This window comes from Dermacentor silvarum, chromosome 1, assembly GCF_013339745.2.
Source record: "Dermacentor silvarum isolate Dsil-2018 chromosome 1, BIME_Dsil_1.4, whole genome shotgun sequence".
Lineage (NCBI taxonomy): Eukaryota > Metazoa > Arthropoda > Arachnida > Ixodida > Ixodidae > Dermacentor > Dermacentor silvarum.
In genome coordinates, this window is record NC_051154.1 from 165,279,711 (window position 1) to 165,306,209 (window position 26,499).

General features: G+C 41.8%; 1 protein-coding gene across 3 annotated transcripts in view; it reads left to right on the forward strand.

Moving 5' to 3' along the window:
• The window catches only part of LOC119436359 (Ig-like and fibronectin type-III domain-containing protein 1), a 225,299-nt gene that overhangs the window by 184,385 nt on the left and 14,415 nt on the right, over positions 1-26,499 (forward strand). For all 3 annotated transcript variants that reach the window (XM_049657148.1, XM_049657152.1, XM_049657156.1), the window contains 13 exons: positions 4,492-4,647; positions 5,316-5,486; positions 6,511-6,554; positions 7,923-8,212; positions 9,803-10,096; positions 10,651-10,779; positions 11,670-11,850; positions 13,922-14,137; positions 16,464-16,649; positions 18,793-18,955; positions 19,546-19,763; positions 20,941-21,286; positions 22,731-23,063. In XM_049657148.1, the coding sequence (XP_049513105.1) occupies positions 4,492-4,647; positions 5,316-5,486; positions 6,511-6,554; positions 7,923-8,212; positions 9,803-10,096; positions 10,651-10,779; positions 11,670-11,850; positions 13,922-14,137; positions 16,464-16,649; positions 18,793-18,955; positions 19,546-19,763; positions 20,941-21,286; positions 22,731-23,063 (2,727 nt within the window). The remainder of the gene's footprint in view (positions 1-4,491; positions 4,648-5,315; positions 5,487-6,510; positions 6,555-7,922; positions 8,213-9,802; positions 10,097-10,650; positions 10,780-11,669; positions 11,851-13,921; positions 14,138-16,463; positions 16,650-18,792; positions 18,956-19,545; positions 19,764-20,940; positions 21,287-22,730; positions 23,064-26,499) is intronic.

Genomic DNA, 26,499 nt, shown 5'->3' on the forward strand with positions numbered 1-26,499 from the left:
CAGATGCCACTCACTGTCTGAATCGGTGTAAGCGGAGCTTTAAAAGATTACTGCGCAAACCGGCACATTCGTCTAAGTAAGAAGCACGCAGTCGTTTTCGGCAACGAGCACATCCCGAACTAACTCGCTCAAAATGGTAAAAGCCGCGACGGCACACAAAGAGCAATGGTAAACAACAAACTGATAATAGTGGTAATGCTGTGAAAACCGGTTACTGTCAAAAATCAAACCATGTTGATGGCTAATAAAGTTTTAACATGGGCCCCTAAAGTTTAAGGCCCCAAAGAGCTTTGCAGGTGTTAGCGTTGGGGCATGCAGGAATGAAGAGTTTTGGAATAAGCGTTTTGCGTTTGCGGATAGCGTATTGCGTTTGCAGCGTCACCATGGCGTTAAAGAAAAGCTGTTATAAATATCCAAATAAAATATACCATTTTATGATAAGAAAAGTAATTTATACTTTCGTGTTTTCGGCTTTAATTACAATTTAGAACTTATTTTATTAGCAGCATGCAACTTGTTGCACTTAGTTTTGAGTAACCAACTTTACGCACCTTCACCCAGCCAAATCAATCAATCCGTTATTGCGTACGAGCCATGAAATCGACAATTGAATTCGGAATCAGCGGCGTATAATGAATCATTCTTCATTACACATGTTAGTTGAGAGAAAGCGATAACCGTAATCACTTCTTCTAGCTTATGAACTTCACGAATTACCACGAATCGAGCCCAGTTTTGTGCTGGGTTAGAGCTGTCGCTTCGGTGGGCGCCGCCATGTTTGTTGACGAAAGTTTTGGGGCAGCTTTTGGGGCTCCTGCTAAATCGATGAAATAGCGTGCCCGACGCAAACCCAAACACAGTTACCGTCTTGCGCGTGCGCAGTGGCTTCGACGCTATTTCTTTGGGGCCCCAATACGTTTGAGGCCCTTATTCTAAAACTCTAATAATTGCTGGGGTTTTAGGTGCCAAAACCACGATATGATTGGGAGGCATGACGCAGTGGGGGACTCCGGATTAATTTTGGCCACCTCGGGTTCTTTAACGTACACCTAAGTACACGGGTGTTCCTGCATTTCGCCTTGATTGAAATGCGGCCGCCATGGCTGGGTATCAAACCCGCGTCCTCGAGCCAGCAACATGACACCTCACAAGCTAACACGGTGGGTGAAGTTCATGTGACATGGTGCACTGATGTCATCGTGGCAAACATGTTTCGATATTAGCAGAATGAGTATCTGCATCCATGACGTTACGGGCAAACCATCTAGAAGTAAAAGCACCAGAACCCAGCTTTGGCTCGGGGTCTCGCTCCCATTCTTTTTTATACGTTCTCGCATACTTGGCCCACTTCCCCAAGTTTGGATTCTCCTCTCTGAGGAGGATCCGATCTTACGTCCAACCTATCGAAATGAATCTCGAATCTAAGCACGGAGCATTCGTCTAGCAGGAAAAGGAAAATGGTAGTAAAGCTTCGCGTCAGAAAGGTGGAGTAGGTCGAAAGCTGTGCCCGGCGCGATACTTCATCCGGAAGACATGGCCATGAACACACTTGAGCGTGTCATCCACCCGTGCTTCCCTTCTTTCATGTCGGCGCCACGATCGCCCAATGGCCCGACCCTATGGTACTGCTCTCCCTTCCTGAGCATAGCCATGTTAGTGCAGTGTACTGTGACAAACCCACTACTCCCCGGTTCATCCCGATGCCTGGGGATCGGGTGCCTAACGGTGAAGCAGGGTGTAAGTTTAAGTGCATCAAAGATCAAAGCCACCGGCTCAGACAACGGCGCAGAGAGGGAAGGAAAGGCCGGGGAGGGGGGTCATTTCGTGCACGCACACACGCACAGCACCGCTGCCGGCTCACCCAGCTAAAACAAAGCCTTCGAGATTTGCTTCTACCCCATCAGAGCCACCCCTGGAGCGTGGATTAGGGCGCCACTTATAGCCCAAACACAGCCAAGTCGCAGATTTTCAGTAGCCCAAATATAGCCACATAGCCAACTCGTCCAAGTCCACGCCAAAAAATTTCTCCCGTAGCCCAATTTGGCTATATATAGCCAAACCTGGCAACACTGCATCAGAGTCTCATTCCCTGATGAAGGCCGGACCCCGGCCGAAACGTAGGAAATAGAATATTGTTTTTTCGTATGTGTGTCCTCAACCTACATGTGCCTGTATATATATTATATATAAAGCTGTTTGTTTTGGGGCATTGTTGGCCAAGTTACATACTGTTGCAAATGAAAAGGTTCCAGTGCAGAGCATCAGGTTTGCAGGACATGTCTACTTCTGGCTTTTCCTTCCACAGGCTTATGCTACTCAAGCATAAAAAGTTAAGACTATACTAGAGCTTCCTCTAATTTCTATCTCCTGCACAACTTGACCATAACTTACATTTCATTTACAAATGGAACACGTTTTTTAAATTATTGGTTGTGCTCTAAATGTTTCTATTTCCTTGTCTGCCTCAGACTGCAGCCATTCACTGTTAGCCAAGAGAATTTTCTGAAGATAATACAGAACGTCTCAGTGGCACATTGAAATTTATGCAAATTTAAATTTATTTACTCCTGATATATAGTTTCCTTAGTGTTAGATGCATTGCTGCTCAAGGGTAAAAGCCAGAATGATTGCTGGGGCAAGAATATTAATGAGGAAACAGCATGTTAATAGGGGGGAAGGCGTCAGGAGAGATCATGGTAATGAAGCTTATATCTAGAAATCAGTGGTTGCAGCACATTTACCTTGTGTTTCTTACTACCCAGAAGATAATGTGTTCATTTTCGCTTTGGAAATCAGCACTAGGAACAGAATTAGCTAAGTTTTGGCATACTTGACTGGTTGTTTCAGAATGCTCTTACGATGCTACGAAGGTTGTGCAGGACATCTTTGAAGCTGTATTATAAGAAGAATGTAGATTAGGCGATACTCTGGCTCCATTTTATCCATTTATGCTCATGCTAAAAGTTAGTTGCTGTCTTACACAACTTTTCGTAGCGCTTATGCCTTACACAACATTTGTATACTACAGTTGAACCTGCTTATAACGAACCTCCATATAACGAATTCCTAGATATAACGAAGTTTTTCTATTCTCCGTCGTTAGTCCATAGAAGCACATGTATTTGAGACCTCTACGTAACGAAGTGGCAGTGGGAGACCCCCTCGAAATAATGAATTATCCCCACCGACAATCTAGAGATTTCGCCCCAAATTTTGTCATTTTTGCACGAGCAGCAACCGGAAGCACCTTCTCCGCCACGACAAAATGCGAAGCGGCGGCGGTGCACTTGGCGTGCTCGAATGCACGGCGACTGCGAAGCGAGAGCGAGTGCACGTGTGCGTGCGTGCGAGCGTGCGCGAGGCGGGCCTGCATCCCTCGACCCGGCGATCTTGCCACCGCAGGCGTGACCTTTCCCCCTCCCTTCATTCAAACCTGATCCCGCCGCTTGCTGCAGCTGGCCTAGCCCGCCAAGCCGGCACTCTCCTTTTCGAGTTGATGTTGCCAAAGAAAAAAAAAAACATTTTTTTTTCAACGTGCTGGCAGCGCCACTCTTTGGTTACTGCGCAAGTCTCTGTGCTTCACTTCACTAACCTGACACTAGGTGACACTATACGACGCTACGACGCCATCGTGTCGCTCGCTCGCTCTTCGTTTCCGGCGCCTCACGCTTGTGCGAAACAACACGCGTCCGCGCATCCAGTACCTGGTGTGACATTCTAAGGGTGAGTGCTTCGATGAAAACGGAAAACGGGTGCGCGTTACAATCGAGGCGCGTTAGAATCGAGTAAATATGGTAAGCGTTTCGTTTTCGAATTTTCGTGCCGAACCTGCATATAACGAAATCCTCTTTATAACGAAGTTTTTCGGGAATTTGTCGATTTCGTTATGGTCCAGGTTTAACTGTAGTTGAATACATCATCTGAAACCACCTGGCAGTGCCCTATCAGCTCCAGCATTGCTTCATATTCTGCTTAGAAACATGTTCCAGTGAAAGTGAGCTTAACGATGTAGTATGCCTATAGTAATCAATGCAGTGCTGAATAATTGGAAAAAAAAGCAGAAACAGTCTAATGCTTGAAGTTATTGAAGTGCTTCACCCCAAGTAAAAATAAAGTTTCAAGTCGTTGTAACTTGCCATAGTTATAATGCTGTCTTGTTTAATCACTGTAAGCCTTCAGACTTGATGACAGAGTGAACAACCATGAAAATCACCACTTTGAATAATTTACAAATGTCCATTTTGTTTTTGCATCACTACCATCAACATCTGCTTCCTTACTTCAGGTACATGAAAGGTTGCATTCACAAAATTGCTGGTATGGTATGTTTCATAGTGCCTTGGTTGAGATGGACCTTGTTGAAAAAGGCGCTTGGGTTTATTTGCCATGTGCTTTCCTTTATTATAATTGATGCCACAGATTGAAAAAAAAAATGTAGTTCCAATTTTTAACGGTATTTTTTTTTCCTTTCACTTTAATGTTACACTCTAGATGGCCGGAATCACATGCCTTGCTGTGTGGCACAAAACATTCCACAGATATGCCGATCTGTTTGCGTTGGTGATTACACACTCACTACTGTCACGGAGCATTACACCTGCATGGACTATACCATGACAACACTGGCGTGCATTGCAAATGGTGTTGGTGAGTACTTTCAGATGTGCCTTTCTCTATTAGTACATTCTCTGAAAAATGCTGTTTTTATTGTTTAAATGAATGTTGCACTCGGAATGTGACAGCCACTGTGGTTAGATGTGTATGATTAGCACATAATGATAAGTTTCCACAATACTGTTCGTTACCGGTTATTACCTTCAATTGCAAGTTTTATGGAATACTGTATTAGAGATCTGGGTGCATGTCTTTCTTGCTGTGCCTGAGGCTCATAAAGGTCTTTTGACACCAATTTTCCATTGGTGTCAAAATTGGCACCAATGGCACCAATTTTGCCATTGGTGCCACGGACCAAATTTCTGTCCGTGGGAAAAATGCGTCTTTTGCTTTGCTTTTGCTTGCTATTTTGTTGTGACCTGTGATGAACAGGTGTGGTTGAGAAGGAGTTAAGCACTTTGTGTCAAAAGAAGAAAGAAAAAGGCAGTGCAATTCATTGCTCATTTGATCTTTTCTAAAATTACTAGACACAAAACAATCATTAGCAAGTGTAAAAGCAAATTATTTAGAAATCTTACCCCAGTAGGTGTTGTGGCAACATGGGTTTTGACATCATAGTTACCACAATGATTGCATGTAACACTTGATCTATTACTTCCTGATTCGCCTCTATTCCTTGTCGTCTTACTCATTATTTGTAGAGCTTTTACCGGGGCCTCCCAGGCAGCTGGAAGTGGAACCAGTTTCGCCTACAGAGCTGCTCATCAGATGGATGCCACCTCACCAGGAGATTGAAGTCACACATTTCCTCATAAACATCACTGAGCTTCAGAGCTTTGACCCTGATGAAGTAACACCAAAGAATGAAGCAAGTCTCTTTTACTGTGTCTGCTGATGGCCTCTATGATCTAATTTTATGTTTACTTGTTCAAAATCCTGTGCACAATGCATACTGACTGAAAGATTTATCATAGCACCTTTAGCATGGTAAACATTTTAGTGCTTAGCTCATTGCATGGTTCAATGCATATTCAGTGCATGTTCAGTGCATGGTAAATGTCTCACATTCAGTGCATAGTTTACCTATGGTAAATATCTGTACTTAGCACACACCGAATTGCTGTGTGAGCATTGCATTTTGTTCAAAATATCAGCTTCTGTACTTGTCTGCATTGTAGTTCCACTTTTCGTTGCTTCTGAAGCTGGTAGAGTTTAGGTCAGTACTGTCAATCACCTTTATTGCTGCAGTAAGCAGTTAAGTCCTAGGAAACTGGGTTTGTAAGTGCCGTAATGTAGCCTTACGTAAAGTTTGCCAAAATTTAGTGGTCGTTGTGGGCAAACGGGAAGAGATATGGAGGTAATATTTATAATGGGAAGAGTTGAAGATATAAAAATATGAATTCTGCATCTTAGAGCATGTGAGACAATCCTAAACGGCATAATGAAGAGCCAAAGTGAAGTAATTGAAACCTGGGTTAAAAATAAATTCTGTACAGAAGCTATGAGAGAATCAATGTAGAACAAAGTCAGAGCACTCTGTAAATGCCAGGGTGAAGGTGGAACCCATGTAGAAGCAGTGAGAGAAGCTGAGCAAGTGAAAATAACTTCAAGTTAACTGATTGTCTCAGACTCTTGCTGCTTTGAGCTATCTTCTGAGTCTGTCTCAATTTTTGTTTGATATTGACGCGTACTCTATCTAGACGTTTCAACGATGATGACAGTATGTGCATTAACTGACTCTGAGTAGTAGGACAGGCTGATTCGAAGACGAAGAAGATGTCTTTGTGCTGGTGATTCTCAAGCTGTTCTGCCGTCTTGTTCAACGTGTTGCCTCTTGTTCACGTTGACTCGTGACAATATTTTCATCTCATTTTGATCCCTTTGCATTACAGACAGACAAAGATTCAACTGTCGGGTCAACTCAAGCATTTTCAATCAAGGTGGGTTTACTTATGTATTCAACAGTTCCTAAGAAATTCTACAACATAAATAACTAGGCATGGTGCTTGTACCGATTGGAGTGAACTATTCCTTACTAACTCTAAAGGTTTGTAAGCAGCCTTCTGTGCGAGGAGTTTGGACAGTATTACATAAAATGACATTGTGCACACAGTTATAGATCTGTGAGCAGTGGCATAGCCATTTTTTCTCCCCGCTTCTGGTTTGTATTTATTTTTATTTTGAAGGTGGAACAGAATCCATAGGGGAAGGTGACGTTACGAAAGGACTGTGCTTGCAAGGCTGACTACATTTTAGGTAGATTCTTCAGTCTAGTTAAACACCACCTCTTTTAGGGGATGGTGCCCCTGCTTGGGAGATTTGCCAAAGCCAACCTCTCAAAATGGGTCAAACCGGCATGCATCGCATCTTGTGTCTTTTTCTTTTTTTTTACCTGCTGCTTTGTAGCAATAGATACCTTTAGTTAGCCCGCCAAATTTCTTCCATTATTGTTGAACGCAAAGAGACATTGTCTCATTGAGCAATTTTTCTTGTAAAAACTGGCCCAAAGGTCCATGGGTCTCAGGGGGCTCAGTGTGTTCTGCAGTTGCTCCTCTAAAGACGTGCCATTTATGGGCATTGTCTGTCAAAAGAGCTAGTGAAACGACCGGGAAGGCCTACCGTTTGCCTATCAGACAGTGAAACAGTACTTATTTTGGGCAGCAGAAGACATGTTCTTCTGGATCCTGTACAGCAGTTGTTGCAATTTGCAGCAGTGTAAACCTGCTTGTGTGTGTGTTTGTTTTTTCACTCTGATAAAAATCAAAGTTTAAAAAACACACAAAAGATAAACAATATACTGTCTATATGTATTGAACTAGAGTTGTTATTTCTAACATCTTTGACTGCACACTTGGTCCTAATGACAAATCAGTCCAGCATAATCACGTAAGGTGGAGAAAGGTTCATAAAAAAGAAAGTTGTAGCTTTGTTCTACATTCGGGTGGATGACAATTTTTCCCTTCACTTGGTCCTAATGTGTGACACTGTCTTTCTCACTTATCAATGATGGCAAGTGACACATAGAGCACATAAAATGTAATATGAAATGTTATTATTGTTATGAGTGTTGTTACGTTAGTGTTGTTAAGGTTGTCTGTGGATGATCTATGACCAGATCGACGCACTTACGATGCTTAAAATTTTGAAAACTACTGGCAAGTGCTGTGTGCTAATGTATAAAACAATAGTGCTTGGGCTTTACTCTTTAAAGTGTTGCATGAAAAGTCAACTTTCTATTCAGGATGCTTCACACATCTGTACTGAAGTAACTGACATTTTCTGCACGTCTCGTTTTTGTCTGTATATAGGTGGATGGAAACCAGACAATGTTTAACTTGCGCAACCTGAAGCCAGTGACTATGTATGAGGTGACAGTGACATCAGAGAATATGCATGGCACTAGTCTTCCAACATATGCTGTGCGCACTTTGACCCTGGGTGCTGAGCCCTCCTTTGATCTGCCAACTCCTGAAAACATCACTACGAATGAGACGCTCCCATCCATCCCAGATGTCCGTGGTTGTTGCATCAAGCGCGGTGTGAAGCAGGAGCGCTGCCTTCGAACCATGTGCGATCCCAGTCGGGCAGATGAGACCACGTGAGTAAATAAAATTTTGATTAATTTTGAATAAGTTGCTGCTCAACAGAGGCAAAAGAAAGTCAATAAATGTGTGTTCACTTTCTTTTTTGAAGCAGTTCTCTCGGTAAAAAGCCTGGCAACAAACAACTGCTTCCTTATGTGGCATTAAAGAGCACACAGTTCATGTCTGGGGTTTTATTTTGATCTATTTTGCTAAAAGCCCATAATATCCTGGTAATCATCATATTGGTATGCATGATCAGAATGTTTCCCAAAACTAATGGAATGACTGCTTAATTTCCATATGTAACTAGTGGAAGCCATTTGAAAACAGAATGAAAACCAGCTGATACAAGCTTCTAATGAGACAATAATTCATTTTGACTGGTCAACGGAATGGTGATTTGGGCGAGTTGGAACAGTTTAGTCATTATGGTGGTCAGTACACTATGCAAAACAAGGGACCAAAAAACCAAGAAGTGTCCTTGTTACATTCTTGGTTTCTTACGTCCCTTGTTTTGTGTAGTGCATTCACCACCATTTTGACTGGTCGGTTATTTTGATTCAGGGATAACACCACTCTACCAGTTAATGAATAGCTTTCTAAAAGGCTGTTTTTCAAGGATAAATAGTGTTTAGCCTGAATTTTACTAAAAGATCGGGTCTTACACGGAAATAAAGGGCCCTGTTTATACATCATATACAACAGAACTAAAACAGGGAAGTGATTCCATGTTGCTAAAGACACTGTAATGCAGATTACAGTGGAATCTTGTTTATACGATTCTGCATAATCTGTTTTTCGGGATAATACATTTATGTTTTTTCCCGCTCAAAGTCCCACAGGAGCAATGTATTTTCATACAGTTATTGCGATCGCGTTTTCTCCTGAAATTGGATAATGCGACTAAGGGCTTTTACTGGTATTTCTAAAACTCATTTCTTTATTATTGGTAATACATTTTTTGAATGATACACTTTATTTTCCTGTTCCCCTGTAGATTGTATCAACGAGATTCCACTGTATTACTACTGCAAGCTGTTATTTTTTTTTCTTTTAACTATACATCAGATAGAATATTTTTACAGCTTAAAAGTTGAAGTGTAATTCTGGGTCACAGAAGGTGGTGGAATATTGGCTCAATCAGTGTTAAGTGGAAACTGCTTTTAATTTCTGTTTAGTTATGGGCAGCTCTTTAAGACATGATTATTTTCTGGAAGAGGCCAGAATAAACTGCTGTGCACTGGAAGCGGCCACTTATAAATGTTCAGTCTGTCCAGAAAAGTACAAAAAGCAGATAATTTTCATGTGTATTTGGAGCGTTGTGCATGCCAGGCCTTGATGATAGTGCAATGTACTTAGCTCTTCCCTCCCCACGCAGGCTGAGTTGCCATCCCTTTTCAATAAGTTTATCCTCTCTCTGGCCAGTTTTTCAGAATGCTCAAGCGCAGATACATAATGGCATGAGAATGCCCAGTACTTACCTAGCGCCTGAAATATTATTCACGCAGCTACAAAGAGAGCAGGGGTATGAGGTGTTCTGGCTGACACATTTCCACATTTTTGTCTTCACATTGCCTCACACACTGTGTTTTGCATGTGCACAGGCTAACAGACGTGATGATCTGCGCACCATGGGCCAACGTGACATTTGCCTGCATGGCAGATGGTGTGGACCACACTGGCTGTTGCCGACGCCGAGGTTTGCCAGAGGCCTGCCTGGGCTTCTGCAAAGGCAGCGTGATGCGTGTTGATTACCGCCACTTTCGTTGCCTTGAGTACATGCCCTTCTATGGCAGTTGTCTACTTGAACACTACGGTGTGCTGCCTGGCCCACCCAAGGAACTCACTGTCACTGCCATCAGTCGGAATTGGGCTGTGTTGACGTGGAAACCTCCCAGGTGAGAAGCCATCCTTTGTGCTGTAGGCCACTTACACTTGCTTAGGTCTCAGCTTTCTAATGTAGAATTTAACAGTGGTGTTGCTCAGTGTTCTCCACAACTGTCGCACCACGAAGGGAAGTTGTGACAGATTCTTCGTAGCTAGGTTCACAAAGCTGTTCGAGATATTGATATAAGGAACCAGAAACAATAATATCTTGGCAGATCCCAAGGTTCTTCATGTGCTTGATGAACGCAGAGGTTTGCATCATTTCATGTGCACACTCAAGAATACATCCTTCTACAGGTTTTGCTGTCTTCAGTTCTGCACAATGTGCCAGATCCGTATTATGATGGACATGGTCCTTACCCTGCATGTATAGCTGATTCAGTCTGTTTAATGAAATGTCAACATTCTGTATTGTTGATTGTGCACTGAGAATAAAGAGCTCGTGGTATTAAGAAGATGCTAATAGAGTTGGGGAAGCATGGATGTAGCTTTGTGATGTGTGGACAAACTGTGTGCTGTTGTGCTGCTTTTGACACCTCACACTTTTTTTGTTTGCTTCTTTTAGCAAACTGCCAGAGACTGTGACAAAGTATGGACTGTTCTGGAGGAGGCTTGGAGATGAGTATGAACCCTACTTTGCTGTACCCAATGTCAAGCCACCCTACCTTATGGACAGACTGGAGCCATCATCTGAGTAAGGACAGAATTTCTAGTTGTATGCAGTCCACAGTGCACATGGCTTCCATAGTTTTGTAAAAGAAAAAATAAGATTTTGATTTTGGTGTGCACTCTATTTTGTACATGAGTTGCTTTGTTCGCCCACTGTGGAGTCCTTGCTAAAGAAAAAAAAAAGGGGGGGGGGGGGGGGGGACCTTTAGAGTTAGTCATGAGGTTAGCTTATAAGCATATTTGAATAACTGAGATAAGGAGCATCATCATGCACTGAACGTTGTTCATGGTAGGTAGGGCATTGCAGTTTTTTACATCTTCTATTAGCCATATTGATTAATATAGCTATTCATGTTTACTCTTTTGGGAAATGCGAGCAGCTACCCTATTTAACAGGTGCTGCCCTGTTACACTTTTTCTCCCTCTCTCTTTTGGTGAATTCGAATGGCAGGTTCAGAGCACTTCCAGAACAAATTTTGTTTCTGCTCTTTTTAGAGCAAGAGTGTTTCAGTAGCAGACCAACACAGCTGGCTGTGTGTTCCACTTCCAGTTCTAGAACACCTGTTGACCCAGTATCACTCTGATAATCAGTTCAGACTATTCTGCCAAAATCCGATGAGTGGAAGGGAACTTCAGAGCCAGTTTAGCAAGTGCTATTTCTCACCCCCTTGTTCTAGTGGTGGGACTTACGTTTCACTTGTGGATTTCTAGGCATCACTTTATGCCCGAGAGAGGTGCTCACTCATGAGTTAGTTGGACGCTCCTAATCTGCCATTGGAATTTGATATATGTGTGTGCTTCATGCTCAGTGCATTAATTAATTAATTAATCAATTTATTTATTTATTTATTTATTTATTTATTTATTTATTTATTTATTTATTTATTTATTTATTTATTTATCTCTATATTGCAGCTATGAAATATTTATTGTGGCTGAAAACAAATATGGAACAAGTGAAGGCTCAGATCGGATCGTGCTGAGGACACAGGATCCTGTGCCTGAGCCAGCAGATGAACCTTCAGGATACAATGAGACTGCCTGCTGTGTGAATGCAAAGGTCAAGGACATATGCATGCCACTTTGTTCTTATAAGGTACGTGTCAGTCTCCTTTGATTTGCCCATACACTGCACAGGTATAAGTCTCGCTGTGTTGCTCCAGCATAAGTCAAGCATACTTTTTCTGTGTTTGATGTTGTGGCTGACCTATTCTTATCGCTGAATGTGAGATGATGCAACTCATATATGCCTTGAGATTAAACGTATTTATACTGTGAGTATAAGGGCCAGTGCATCTCCAAAACAAAACATTCTTATTTTTAAGTGTGGAATTATTATACTTGATGTGCTTACTGAAAAACATAAAGGTTGCCTAAATGTTTGTGTTTAAAATTGATAGTTCTACAAAACATTTGTATTTTTGATATTTTTGTCTCCTTTTACACATCCACACAAAAACACGGTGAGAAATGTTTCCAATTTGAATGTGTAATTGCAATTCATACACCTTGAAGACTATGGGTGCAAAAGTTTATTACAGAAACACAGTGTAAATGCATACAAAAATGAACAAGCTTCGTATAGAATGATACTAAACTATAGTTGGAAAATTATAAGTGGTCACTTGATGTTCACACTTTTGTGAAGCTACACTCGGAAGATGTGCAAAAACCCATCTATTTTTCAGCTATGTTCTACTGTAATACGGACCTCACCGGCATTTCACTGTCTTTCAATATTAAATTGCCACAACAGGTAGTGCTTGCAGTGTCATTAGGCATTTCAGTCCTACTGATGTGCTTGCTTTCTCGAGCTGTTGTGAAATTATTAGATATGGTTATTGCCATTTTCTTGTGCAGACTCTGCCATGATTTTTCATCAGTAAAGCACAATGCTAGAGTATGAGCCTGAAAGTAAGAACTCAGAGATAGACATTTTAAGCAAAATAAATTTTTAAAGCGGAGCTTCATATGTCTAGGCGAAATCGCCTGTGTATGGAAAACTATCATCATCAGCATTGGCTCAAGCATCGTCGTCTTCTTCCACAGCTGGCTGCATTACCGCTCATCATTCCAGCATAGAATTTCACTTCTCTTCTGTTGTCGTAATGGGGAGGCCGCGTTTACAGGTGCATGAGCCATTGCTTAAGGGGGCATGAGCCATTCATTGTCTTACGTAACGGACAGATTTAATTTTGAAGCAATTTAATTTCTAAGAATTGCAAGCGGCAATGGCGGGCAAATCCTGCTAACTATGCTGCCGAGCAAACTCGAAACATCAAACGCAAGCAACAACGGCGAACTGCGGGCATGCCGTCAGTGACGTCGTTCTCTCCATCACAGCCAAACGTGTGTATAATCTCATAATTGAGAAATACTTTGATGAACACTCGGGATTAGCCTAGTGAAAAACACCGGGGCCGCCCATTTCAGCTTCGCTGGTTAACCATCTTCACGGAGTGGAAGGGCCAATGAATTTTTTTTACCCCGAAATCTCACCTTAAATTTTAGCAGGAGGTTACTGGTATGCCCCTAAAACAGCAACTGTACTGGTGCAGATGAAAGCTGGCTAAATAGCTAGCCCTGACTGTGCAGTCTCAAGATACTGCTGCCACTACATCAAAGTCTGATGTTCTAATGTGGTGCTTTTATGCTAATGCAAGAGACAGATATGCCATTTAAATTACCCAATTTGATTGTGCAACTAAACTACTTTGATGTCAGAACCGTGGTGCATTTGCTTTTTGAGCAACTTTCTACTGTAAAAGTGCAAGAGCTATTTGTGAGATAAGATAATGGAGCAGGAAATGGATTAGCCACATACTGATTTTATCTCAGTCTCAAGTACATCTCTAACAGGAGTCTCAAACATGCAGCCTGCAGAGCTTTTGTCTGCAGCCCACACGGACCCCCTGGGTATGCAAACCTCTTTTCTATCCAACTTGCCTAAGCCTTAAGCAACCCTCTCCCCCCCAGAAAACACTTCGTCTGGTTAACCTTAAGGATCCATGCAGCCCGATACCTTATGCAAGTCTGAGACCCTTGATCTATAATGTACCAAATGTAATAAGTGCTGGACAACATTTAATAATTCATCCCTCCCTGTTTTTTGTTTTTTTATCCCCTCTACTTTACCACCCTCTGGCTACACCTTCTTGTCTGGACAGATGAAGTTAGCTGACCTGCAGTACTTGAGCCCCCTCTGTCTTGATGAGATGCATACTCTACTGCGATGTGGTGCGGGCGGCCGTGACCACCGACCATGTTGCCAGCGGTATGGTGTGCGGGATGAATGCTTGCCCATCTGCGCTGGTGAAGTCTCACTTAGCAAATATGACGTCACTGCCCTTGTCTGCTCCCGGGACATCGGTGCTGTTCTCAAGGTGCTCACTTTTCCATCTCTTGTTGTCTGCCTCATGTGGCTCATATCTTTTATATGGTGACAAGCACTCTTGCAAAATATTTTATTCTGTGCTTTTATGGCACAGAAGCAAAGGTCTGTTTGACATCTAAGCCTTTGTCTGCATTGTGGCACTCTTGAGTGAAAAGGGTACAAATGATAACGCCAAGTATTTTCCTTATGCTCTTATCCTTATGCCCTTGTGCATGAGAGTGAGTGCTTGCGATAGAACTGTGACGTGTGGGTCAAAGTGAACCGCAATCATGCCGAATTATTATATTATATCAAAAGTTGATAGTTCATGTATCAAAAGTTAACATTCTAGTTCTCAGGGCTTCTTATCGTTTCTGTGCCAGTGCTAATTGACCAAGCTTGGTTGAATGGCAGAACTTAACATTTTCACTTTGACCCTGTATGACTTAGCCTGTGGGTGCTTTTGTGTTTTAGGACACCTTTTCCTCCTGTGCTTGTTTGCAGTGTTATAATGTGCACAGAAGCTGCAATTCCAGCAAAAATGTGGTGATCAGCCACTTACAAGGCTACCTAACCAAAAATGGAGCTGCATGGCTGTAGGTGTTCATGCCTCATAACAATGTGCTGCCCTTTTTTTCCAAGCTCAGAGGGCATGTAATAAAGAATTGTTTTTACTGGATGACCGGCAGAAGGCACACTTTTAATCCTGAATGGGGGAAGAGGCCAAATTAATATCAACTTACAAACAATGCATTTGCCTCCTGGTTCCACATCAGTTGATTTGTAGTGACATGTTAATCATTGAGAAATCGTGTATTTTTTGTGCAGTTATTTTTATGGTGCACATTTCATAGCCTTATTTTCTTCATACATGTAAGGAGTGACTTTTTTTCTTATACCAGTTTATTCATTGAAAGCTATCACTACAGAAAAACACTTTTATAGATGTGTTTTTGGTTGTGTGGGTAATTCGTGCTGAGACAATTGTGAAGGCATCCTCAGTGATTTGCTGAAATGCATTTACTTTCGAGTACCTCTTTATATTGTAATATACTTCAGGGCGGTTGTTATCGATGAATAATCTTTGTTGCAAAATTCTTACAGTCAAGCACTTGCTCTAAGATAAATACAGTAGACAACATCCCTTTAACTACTAAGCCAAATTTTCTGGCTAACAAGCTGGACAGCTTGGGGACCTTTTCTTAGTTTCTTGTAGATGCAGTGCTCTTCTGTGAAGATGAATTTATGACATGATAAACAATATTCTAAAATTCTGTAATGTTTTTCATAAAAGCAGCCTTACTGTACAGTCCAAGTTGGCCTGTTATTCACGTCATTCGCACCTGACATGTGGAATTCTTCATCCTGGTAGAAGGGCAGAAGCATGCAAGTGCCAGCATGCAGTTCTGTGTCACTGATGAAGCTGTATGCTGGTATTAGCAAGTGAATAAATGCTGGCCTGGATATTCCTTTATACAAGGAGGGCCCTGCCACTAGTCTTGCCCTTTCAGCTGGTCAGTTAGGTGCCAAAATTGAGGCATATTTAACTAGTGCTTAAAATACATAAGACAAGAACAAGAAGCACACAGGCTGTGATGCCAGACCTAAACTTGAAGTCTAGGGTCGTGTCCTGTATGCTTCTCATTCTCATCTTACATCTCTTTAGTGCTAGTTAAATATGTCTAAAATCTGGAACATGTACTTTACCAGCCCAACTTTCGTCTCTGATTATTCAATTAAGTGATCTGTGTTTTGTAAAATGGGCACTTCATCAGTTACTTTTGGCATTTAATTCATAACATCACCCTCAACCCATTATCTATAATAGGTGTTTTTGGAAAAGTTGTCTCCACACTCAGCATTTGCCTGAAAAATTAACACCACCACAAATACAATGTTTGCAGTATCAGCATAGATCTTTAAAGCACCTAAAAATGGTTTACTACTTTGTAAATGTTTTTATAATTGTGGCACTGTCTTTCTTAGCAAGTGAACATTTATTGTACGTAGAACAGTTATGAGATTGCTGTACTATTGGCTCTCGAGTCTATGAGTAGTTAACAAGTTCAGAAATTATTACAGTGGAACCTCGATGTAACGAACACACAGAGTAAATCTAAAGTTTTTCTCTGCAATATCAGCGTGTAATTAATATACGCTAATATTGGATATAACAAAGGTACTTTCATGTCAGATGAAATTTCGTTATAACGAGGTTTTTAAAATTGTATTTTCAGAGTCAGCTTTCTATCATCTTGAGAAAACAATATGCACTGTACTACGCTAAGCTGTTGCCATTGAATTTACATTTTTTTCCCCATCACTGATGCATGCAGTGTATGGAAGAAGGCAAGGACATCATTCCTGGCCCACCTGAAGATTTTCATGTAACATTTGTGACACCCACTTCTGTGCACCTTGTGTGGAATGCACCATCAGGCAATGTGACAACAACACAATATCAGATTAGGTATGAGGCCATCAATGGCACAGTACCTCCACACCCTGCAGAGTACACACAGGTGAGCAAATTTGTTGTCTCCTCACTAGTTTTTCGCACTGTTTAGCATTTGAAGCTTTTTATTAGCCTGCAATATATCAAGCCTTTTGCCAAGGAGTAGCCATTTCCTCAGAGGTGCTGAGGGACTTGGTGCTTTTACTAATATGTAGTTGAACACTATATTTAGTAGCTGTTTGTGAAATGCCAAAAATACGTTGCCAGTTGTCATATTGGTGCTGGATACTGACACCAACAGTGACAGCTACAGCAGTGCAGAGCTTATTTTAGACAACAGGGAATGAAAATAGCAGCAGAATTAGTGATCTGACCTCAACCATTTTGTTTTGGTTTACCTCGAAAAGCGGCGTTTAACTACGAGTGCCAATGGTACCCACAAGGTTCAGCCTGTAGACGTAGACTTCTTCCTCTACATCTACAGTGGTACATACCGTATACTTCTGCGTATAACCCGCACCCCTAATTACAACAGCCCGGAAAGAAAAAGAAAATATCTGCGCATATCATTCGCGTTAATAACTGCATACAACAAGGCTAAAATCTTTACGAAAAAAGTTCCCATTCGCGGATGCACGGCTTGTCGACGTCGTATAATCGGCCAGCGGCTCTGTTTCCCCATTCTTCGGCGATGTTGATAAAGCGGGATTCACACGCCTGATGTTATCGCCGACGAATCGGTCACGTGGTATGTGACGTGAATTGGATCACTTCGCAACTAGCATTCACACAACAGAGGATGACAGTGCGGACGGAGCAGTGCTCGCATGGGCAATGGCCAATGGAGTAAACACGACCGAGGCAAAAATTCCAACGGTGGTTTGGCTCACCGCCGTATCGTGAAGCGCTACCTGCGGACTGAGGGAGCACTGCAGGAACGGATCACGTATGAGTTTGCCGGCACATAATTCTCCACGCAAGCGCGAGATCCTGTGGTGGCAGCTACAGGCTCGCACCTTTCTTTCCCCTCACTTTGTTCACGTCTTTCACCCCTCTCTCTACCCTTCCATGGCCTGCCACTTCTGCTCAGGGGCCAAGGCCAACCACATTATGTCCCAGGGGATACCCTCAACACCCATTACCCCCTCCCCTGATTAATTTAATTACTATAGTAAGGAGCAATGGGGGGCTGCCTTGCGCAGCTCCAGGCCAGACGTTCAGGAGGCTATCCTGGGGTGGGCTGAAAGGGTGGCGGAAGACTACCTCGAGTAGACCCCTCCAACCCGCTGCCCCTTTCCATTTAAAAGAATAAATGAAGTTGTTACTACTACTACTCGCCGGCGCCGCGAGCGCAATTCTCTATCTATTAAAGGCAAAATAGTGACCTGTAAAGAGGAGGAGAATGGGCAACCTTGAAATAAGGGAGAAGGGGGCTTCAACAAGCAGAGGTGGGGAGAGGGTGGGGTTCCCTATGAGATAATGAAACTTTAAATGGCGGAGAGCCTTGCCTTCAAGTGTGGCTTCACGGCAGCGAGGCGCGCGCTGTTGTGAAATTTGCATAGACCGTACCCCGAATTTATTATTAAATTTACTGAATTTTGGTGCAGGTTATACGCCCAAAAATACGGTAGTTACCTGTGTCCCATCTTTGCATTGGTTTGCTATTTTTGATGCTATTTGTAAACTTGATATACTATATTTTTAAAAAGACAGACATGTTAGTTGACGCTGTGCCTGGAAAGAAAGACTTGTGCCTCTTTCACTTCTTGTATCAGCTCATTAATTATGGCAAGGACATGGATTTTTGTTCAAGATGGTTTAACGTGATTCTGGCTATTTAAACACAGAGTAATCTGTAGGAAGATTATGCTTACTATTCTATGTTCTTCATAAAGCAGAGTGACTACAACTCAGCAGGTTTTGATGGTAAATGCTACTTAAAATGACCACTTGTGATCATCTACAGATTGTTTACATATTCATTTGCAGCTGTTGATTTTTAATCCCAGTTTTGTAATGAATTACTTTGAATTGTTATAGGCTCATGCACAGTAGTTAAACACATGGCTTATGCGCCCTACTAGTTATGTAGTTATTTTGGATTTGTCTACTGGGCTCAGCCTGGTTAACCTCCCTGCCTTTCCCTTATGTCTTTTCTCTCTCTCTTTTCTCTTGGATTTGTACCATTTACTTTTTAATGATTGTTTCAGGAAGTGAATGTGACGACAACTATGGCCATTGTGGATAAGCTAACACCAAAAACAAGTTATAGCTTTTATGTGGTGGCTGCAAATGAACAGGGTTTCTCTGTTCCGTCTCTTATCATTCTTCTCACCACACCAGAGAAAGGCGTCGATGAGAAGGGAATACAAAGTATGTTGTCAAGCTCCTTCTCAGTAATTCTAGTTGCTTTGTGACATTGTTCATTTCAAGTGTTGTTATGGGCTCAGTTTTAAAGCATTAGTGCTGTGACTATATTAGCCTTCTTTTAATATATTCTCTTCAAATGAATGTTTCATTTGACTTCCCCTTTAGGCAGTGAGTGTACTCATTGGACAGGTCTTCATAACATAGAGGATATATATCAAGTTTCATTAACATGTAATAAAATACCTAATAGTATTCTTTAGCAAAACTATCAGACTAGCTCTCGTATGGCTGTGCAATATTTAATACTAGACTTGCAAACTGTATATAAATTGTCTATAATAAAGGTAACTATATCAAGATATATAAAGTGTTGTCTTGGGCTAAATATAATTAATTGTTAGTGAGTGTGTTATTATTTAATTATAAATGTGTTGTTATTGACATTATTTCATTTGCCATTGGTATTAATGTGCAATGAAAGTGTTGTAATGCAAACTGTTAAAATGTGTTTTAAGATTTATATCTTTAATGGACCACTCACATCATTACTTTCCTTCAAAGGAGAACTAAGCCAATTCGTATATGTTGCACAGGTATGGTGAGCCCACCATATGGCGTGGAAGTGCTTCATGCAGCCGTTGATGCCATTGCACTCAAGTGGTTGCCACCACTGCACCTGCCACTGCAGTCCAACCTGTCCTACATTGTTCGTTTTGCACCGGTCAATGTCTCCAATGATGACAACCGCTGGACAAGCGTGGCGACACCCTACACCTCTCTTATCATTGGGAACCTGACTTTCAATACACAGGTAATGTGCACAAACAGTTGTGGAATCCAGAATGCTGTGCGACTTAGCACAGGACAGAAAAGCATGGGGCTGCACATTTTGATTTATTGGTGCATGCAGTTAGCAGTTTCTACATAATTCCATTTGATTGAAAGAATGTGGCATCACAGCTAGTCATAGAAGGCACCATTTGTGGCACTCTTTGGAGGTTCAGTGTGTACCACACAAAATATTGGATTTGTGCATCCTGTTATCATTTAAACCATGTTAAAGAAGTATGGTTCAAATTACATAGAGGATGATATATTTAGGGCAGACTTGCACTTTTCCTTGTTCTATGATGTAACATAGAAAATAGGAATATTGGAGGGTAAATAGAAATCAGTATTGTTTATGTAATGGAATTGAGCAGATTTGTTACTTCTTGTTTATTATGATCTTGCAGGTGCTACATTTGTCAGCTGTAAATTCTTTGTGCATTGAGATAAGTATTTTTTGATGGCTTGTGCCACTTTTGTGACCGTGAGGCAAAGTCTGCTGACCTGTAACATTTGCATGTGCTCTTCAATGGATTCTTAGAAATAAATGACAATTATACAGGGTGATTGAATGTCACATGTGACGAATGCAGTGCTTATGATTGACACGTCATATATAATTAAGAAGCCAAAATTGAACATTTTTGTACTGTAACAAATAGGTTCTGTAAACAGTTTCACTGTACAGTGTCACTGTACAGTACAAAGGTCCGAAGGTTCGAAGTTAGTTGCATTATTCTCAACCTGGAAGTTATATGAACGCGAGGTGTGCTCCTTGTATTCCCACACAGGCATGTCATTTAACCTTAGAAATTTGTTCCACCTTGGATGTGCTCCCTTAGCCAACATGTTTGGATTTATAGCTGTGTGCATCATACAAGTGTTTTGTGCCTATGCTAAAATATTTTATGGCACATTTCTGCAACATAAGAATAAGACAGCTTTAATGGGTGCCTTTCTGCATATCAAAACTGCAAATTGTGCTATTGGACTGGATTCATGGTAACAAACGAAACTCGGCACTAAGACGAAGGAGAAAGATAGGAGTGCACGACACGAGTGCTGTCTCACAACTGAAAATTCATTCGGATTTACCAAGAATACATACGCGTACTGTGATCACAATGCTTTCACGTTACTTTCTTGCTCCCTGCTTGCAGTACGCCATCTCTATCATGGCCATGTCCGGTGGCAAGGCCAGCCTGCCCTCGGAGACTGTACTCGCTTGGACTGATGCTGCCATTCCAGCCTTTGTGAACCTGCCACTAGTCATCCCATCTGGGCCCATCATGGAAGGGGTCAACATGACTGTCATGTGCATCGGTGTCGGCGTACCAACCCCCACTGTCTCAGTCTATGTAAATGGCATCCTGCAGATCCAGTTGCCTCAGCATCATGTGGCTATCACTGTGCCTCGGGTTTCACGCAATGTCACAAAAGTGTCCTGCTTCGCCACCAATGGCTATGGGCATGGAGCCCACAGTTCAGTGGACATTCATGTGATTTGTAAGTAGTAAATTCGTTTTCTCTTAAACAAGTGTAAAAATAGTTTTATGATCTTGACAGCTGTGGTGCAAATTATGTTGCTACAAACAGTGATGTGATTTCTGTGTCACCATGCTACTTTGCCGAGTGTCTATCTTGCTAAATCCTGCGACATTTGCAAAGCACGAGTAAGTTTCACCAAATCTAGGTTTAAAGCTCATGATTGCTGCCCTTCAAATAAACTATTCTAATATATGTTAGTCTACTCTAATTAATTAATGAATTAATTACTTATGGGGTTTTTTGTGCCAAAACCACCATCTGATTATGAGGCAACGCCGTAGTGGGGGACTCCAGATTAATTTGGACCACCTGGAGTTCTTTACCGTGCACCTAAATCTAAGCACACGGATGTTTTCACATTTCACCTCCCATCGAAATTCAGCCGCCGTGGCTGGGATTCGATCCCACGACCTCGTGCTTAGCAGCCCAACACCATAGCTACTAAGCAACCACGCCGGATTAGTCTACTCTGTTGAAACTGTTACAAATGTTGCAGTTGTCTAGAAAGTGTTTAGTCATCAGAGACTGGCTGATCAATCATGCCTTTGGTATGAGTGCAACTATAATTAAGAAACAGCTTTTCCTCAGACCTATACCTGGTATTCCTATCTGAGTGGATGGTGCACAAACACAAATGCTGAACCAAAATGAATCTTGAATTAAAAAAAAATTTAAATCTAATTTTCTTGTAAGTATGCTATATAACTACATTAATTTAAGTGCTCTGTGAAACTGAAGTGTTTTTTTATGGTATGAGGTCAATTACTATGTTGCCAAATCATTGGTCATAAACTGAACCTGAATGCTTTTTGATTGACTGCTAACAATGAGAGTTGATCTGCATACATATTGTACATTGATTGCATGTTACTGTAAGTATTTCACTGCTAAAACAATGGATGTCTTACAGTGAACGGCATGCAGTCCTCAATCATATGCTGAGGTCAGCTGGCTGTGCATTTTTATGTTATGGACAGAAACGCTTGCAACAAGTATGCCAGTAAACAGAAAGCTAGTATAAAGTTTCTGTGACTGCCTTGATCTTACAGCTTTTTAATCTGGTGTTTGAGTGCAAACAGTAGTGGGGCATAGAGCAACAAGGTCCTGTGACGTTCATAGTGTCTATCTTTTTCTTATTTTACAAGTTTTGCAGTTACTCCTTGTATTGGCTGAATTTATGCAGTCACATAGCCTTCAGTGTGCACTAATAAACAAAGAAGAGTGAATGAAGGAGAGCTGTTAGCAAAATAAACTTGTGATAGATATTGCAATATTTTCTGTAACACCAAAGGAGGCACAGAAAGTTGCCGGTATGTTTTGCATGACTTTGTGTCTGTGCCACCACACTTAGCAGACAGGTTTCTTTGTCTTTAATGCACATATATCTGTTTCCTTTCTGCAGCAAGTCCACTAGTCATGGTGCCATTAAAGAAGGCATATGCTGAGATGGGAGCCAATGCAAGGCTGCTTTGTGAAGTATCGGGTCACCCTGAGCCTCGCTTCCTGTGGTACCGTGACTCACAACTGCGCAATCCACTCGGTCGCAATGACCACATCGATCTGCGGTCTAGCCCAGACCCACTGAAGCCACACAACTACCAGTCCTACTTGATCATTAAGGGTGTCACAGCTGAGGATGCAGGTGCCTATTTCTGCTCGGCAGAGAATCAGCATGGCTCTATGGCTGGCACAGTCACGCTCGGTGTTATGCCACGCTCTGCACGCAACACAACCAGTAAGTATATTGCATAGACTGTGCTTTACACAAGTCATTTGTTAGCCTTCTTGCCTCATCAAAACTTTGCTGTGCAAGTGCAAGCTTTGTTGCCAGGCTGATTGCCTTTTCATGTGGAATTTTTATGTTATGGCAACATAGCACTTCAATGGCTGCAAGAGGGCTTGTGAAGCTTCCCTTTGTCGGTCAGTAATTGTCTAGTGAGTGTGATTTTATTGATTTTCTCTGACACTTCGGTGAGGTGGACTTTGTGAGCTTCTTGTTTTCTCATTTTTTGTGACATCTGTGTATAATTTTACAGAATGGGAAGTGAAATATGCTAGATCATTGTGTTAGAACTGCTATCTTTTGTCTTGGGTACCATACAGAGATAACATTTTCATTTCTTTATTTTTGTGCATGTGTAGTGACTCATTTTCTTATTAACATACCTGGATTTTCACTATGGCAAAAAGCAACAAAATGCTGTACAGACACTTATTGCACACTGCAAACTTCCTGTAGCATATTAGTACTACAAGCTGTCACTATCTTTAAGTGCTTTTATGTGCAGCACTTAAAAAATTTTGACCTAACTGAAGTGTCAGGGATTGCGGAACTTGTGGTAGCAGCCTCTATGTTACCCCCACAAGGCAAGACTGGGCTAGTTTGTTTGTTCTATACATGTGAGGGTTGTCCAAAAAGCAAATTTTATTTGTGTATAATACAACAGCAACGTGTATTATAAATTGTGGTCTTTAGCTCAGATTTATCTGCACAGAAATGGGTTACTGAGCACTGTTTTAAAGGGACCCTGAAACGATTTTGTACAAACGTACTGAGTTGTTAGGGTAGGTCCTTCTGATCATTAATTGATGCATGTGAGTGCGCCGCGTAAAGCGTGTAATTTATTAAAAGGTTTTAAAAAGGCACATCGTTACCGATTGCAGCACGCCAGTCGGCTGAGTTTTCAGCCGCCCCTGAACAGGTGATGCGATTTGACCATATGACGTCAGTAGGGCGAGCTATGTCATTATCGATGACGCGTCATTGATTATTTTTCGAACATTATGGTGAACAAATCTTGTTCGTAATAGTTGAAATGTTAGTTAATTTGTTTCTATAAAAAGAAAGTAATAGAAAGAGAATGCACAAGGACAATGCATCACTACACTCATGAAAGCACTTCTGGCACACAGCAAGTGTTGTCTGCTTGTGTTGCAACATGCTCCGTGTTGACGCGAGCTGCGCAGTCTGTATTGGTCTCGATCTGTCTTTTCGTGAGCACCATGGTTCGCTCTTGCATTGTGAGCTGCAAACGTAGCGATCGGAAACATGTCAAGTTGCGACATCGTGTCCCTCTGCAAGGCAAACATGCGATCGAAGTGGCTGCAGCGCTGGTTGTCGGTATCGGATCGGCACCAGCATCTACGCGTTTGAGGCCCTCACTTCACACCGAAGGATTACTATATACCACAATATTGTTTTGCGTGTCCGGTATTCGGGTAAACGCAAGCGCAAGCTGACTGTGCTTGGGCGTTTTACGGGATGAGTGGAGGCACAAACGTGAATAACCTGGATGATGCAGCCACCTGGTGGCACAGAGCTCAACCAAACACAGAACTAATATAACAGTAATCAAGTGTATTCTGCTTTGCTGCTGGCGTAAATTTTTGGCAGGAGCGTAATCATGAACACGTTTTTCTAGATTTTGAAATGTTTTACGCTTGGTTACAGCAATATTAGCTATTTGTTTGGACTGGTTAAGCTCTGCGCCACCAGATGGCTGGACCATGCAGACCGATCAGGCCGCTCACATACATCTGCGCTGAAGCTCCTTCATCACAGAAATAGTAGTATGGAGGGGCTTTAGTTTACGCCTCTGCCCATCCATCAAAACGGCCAGCCCGACTGTGGTTACCGGAATACCAGACACGCTCGGTGCTGCAACAGAATGCAATTCGCACTACTTCAAAGCTCTCACTTGGGATTGACTGCCAGGCAGCTAGCGGAGAGGTTGGAGAGGCTTCACACGCTGGCTCCAACTGGAAGCAGACATGACGGCACATCATGACACACAGCCAGTGAAGGCGGAGCTTAACCCTGATCGCTCGGCGAGCGAGTTGTGGAGAAAAAGCATGGCTATAGAGGAGGGTAACTTGTAATCGTCCGTAGCTCTCTTAATATGAGACGCTTCACACAAATTGGGATGCGAATGTTTTACTGTATCTGTACCCTACGTGTCTACAAAATTTGTCCAAATCGTTTCAGGGACCCTTTAATACCCCTGTCACACGGGCACGCAAAAACTCTTTTAAGCAAGCGGTCTTTTACCAAGTCGAAAGACTTTTGAATGAAGAGGTGTTGCGCAGCAAACACACGGTGCCGACCATCTCCTTTTAATGTTTTTTTTTTCTGGACCCGCTACCGAAAGCGTAGCGCTAGCGTTCAAAACAAAATCGGCTAAAATACACTGATGTATCTCGAAATATAAAGTGAAAACTTATTGTATTACACGTTTTTCAAGTAAATTTAACAATGCCAGATTAAGAAACATTAATGTAAACATTTATTGTAGTAGTTTAAAGAGTGTTTGTAGAACTAGCGAAGTGCACATGCTTGTCTGGCAACATTGGGCTTATTTTTCTAGCATTACTGGGTTTACTACACCTTCTGCGAGACATAAAATAATTTTTTATGATGGGCCTAGGTGACAGAAAATTACGCATTTGCTTATTTTCTTTAATATAGGATAATTGCTGGCGCCTACTGGTTTCGAGGCTAATCTTTTTCGGCCGTAAAGGAGATCGGAGAACTCCTCTTCCAGAAAAGACTGCTTCTGAAAAAGAGATCACTCCCTGGTGTGTGTCTGCAGGCAAAACTATTTTTCGGGAGAAGTCTTTTTGTTCAAAAGACTTTCGAGTGCCCGTGTGACAGGGGTATAAGACAACCAGATTATCCTAATGCAACATCTGTGGTATTTACCAGTTCCGAGCTTATGAGCAGCCTGTCACCTCTGGAAGTTGGTTTTCAATCCCTATCTTGATTTAAGAACAAAGTGAATTCACCAGAAATTTATTGTCAGAGAAGCACTCTACATTGTGAAACATGAAGTGGGTTGGTTGAGAACTTCAATGAAGATGTAAGAGTATTAGTAAAAAGCAGAGAGGCTGACCATATTTGGTCAGCCTTAATAAGTGTGTGCAGTCCAAGCGAAACTTTATCAGAACTGTTCATTCAAATTTGTGTTGCTTCCTGTAACTCCCTCCATTCATTTTCAGTTACTCTTGCATGTGAAGAAAGCTTCCCAATTTGTGTCATTTTTCCAAAAAAGAAGATAACAAAATCGACATGTTTACATGGCAATAATCACAGGCACCACCATTTGCCAATGCGAACCTCTAAATACTCTTGCCCGAGTATTACAAGTGTATCATCAATGGCAGAAACCATGTAG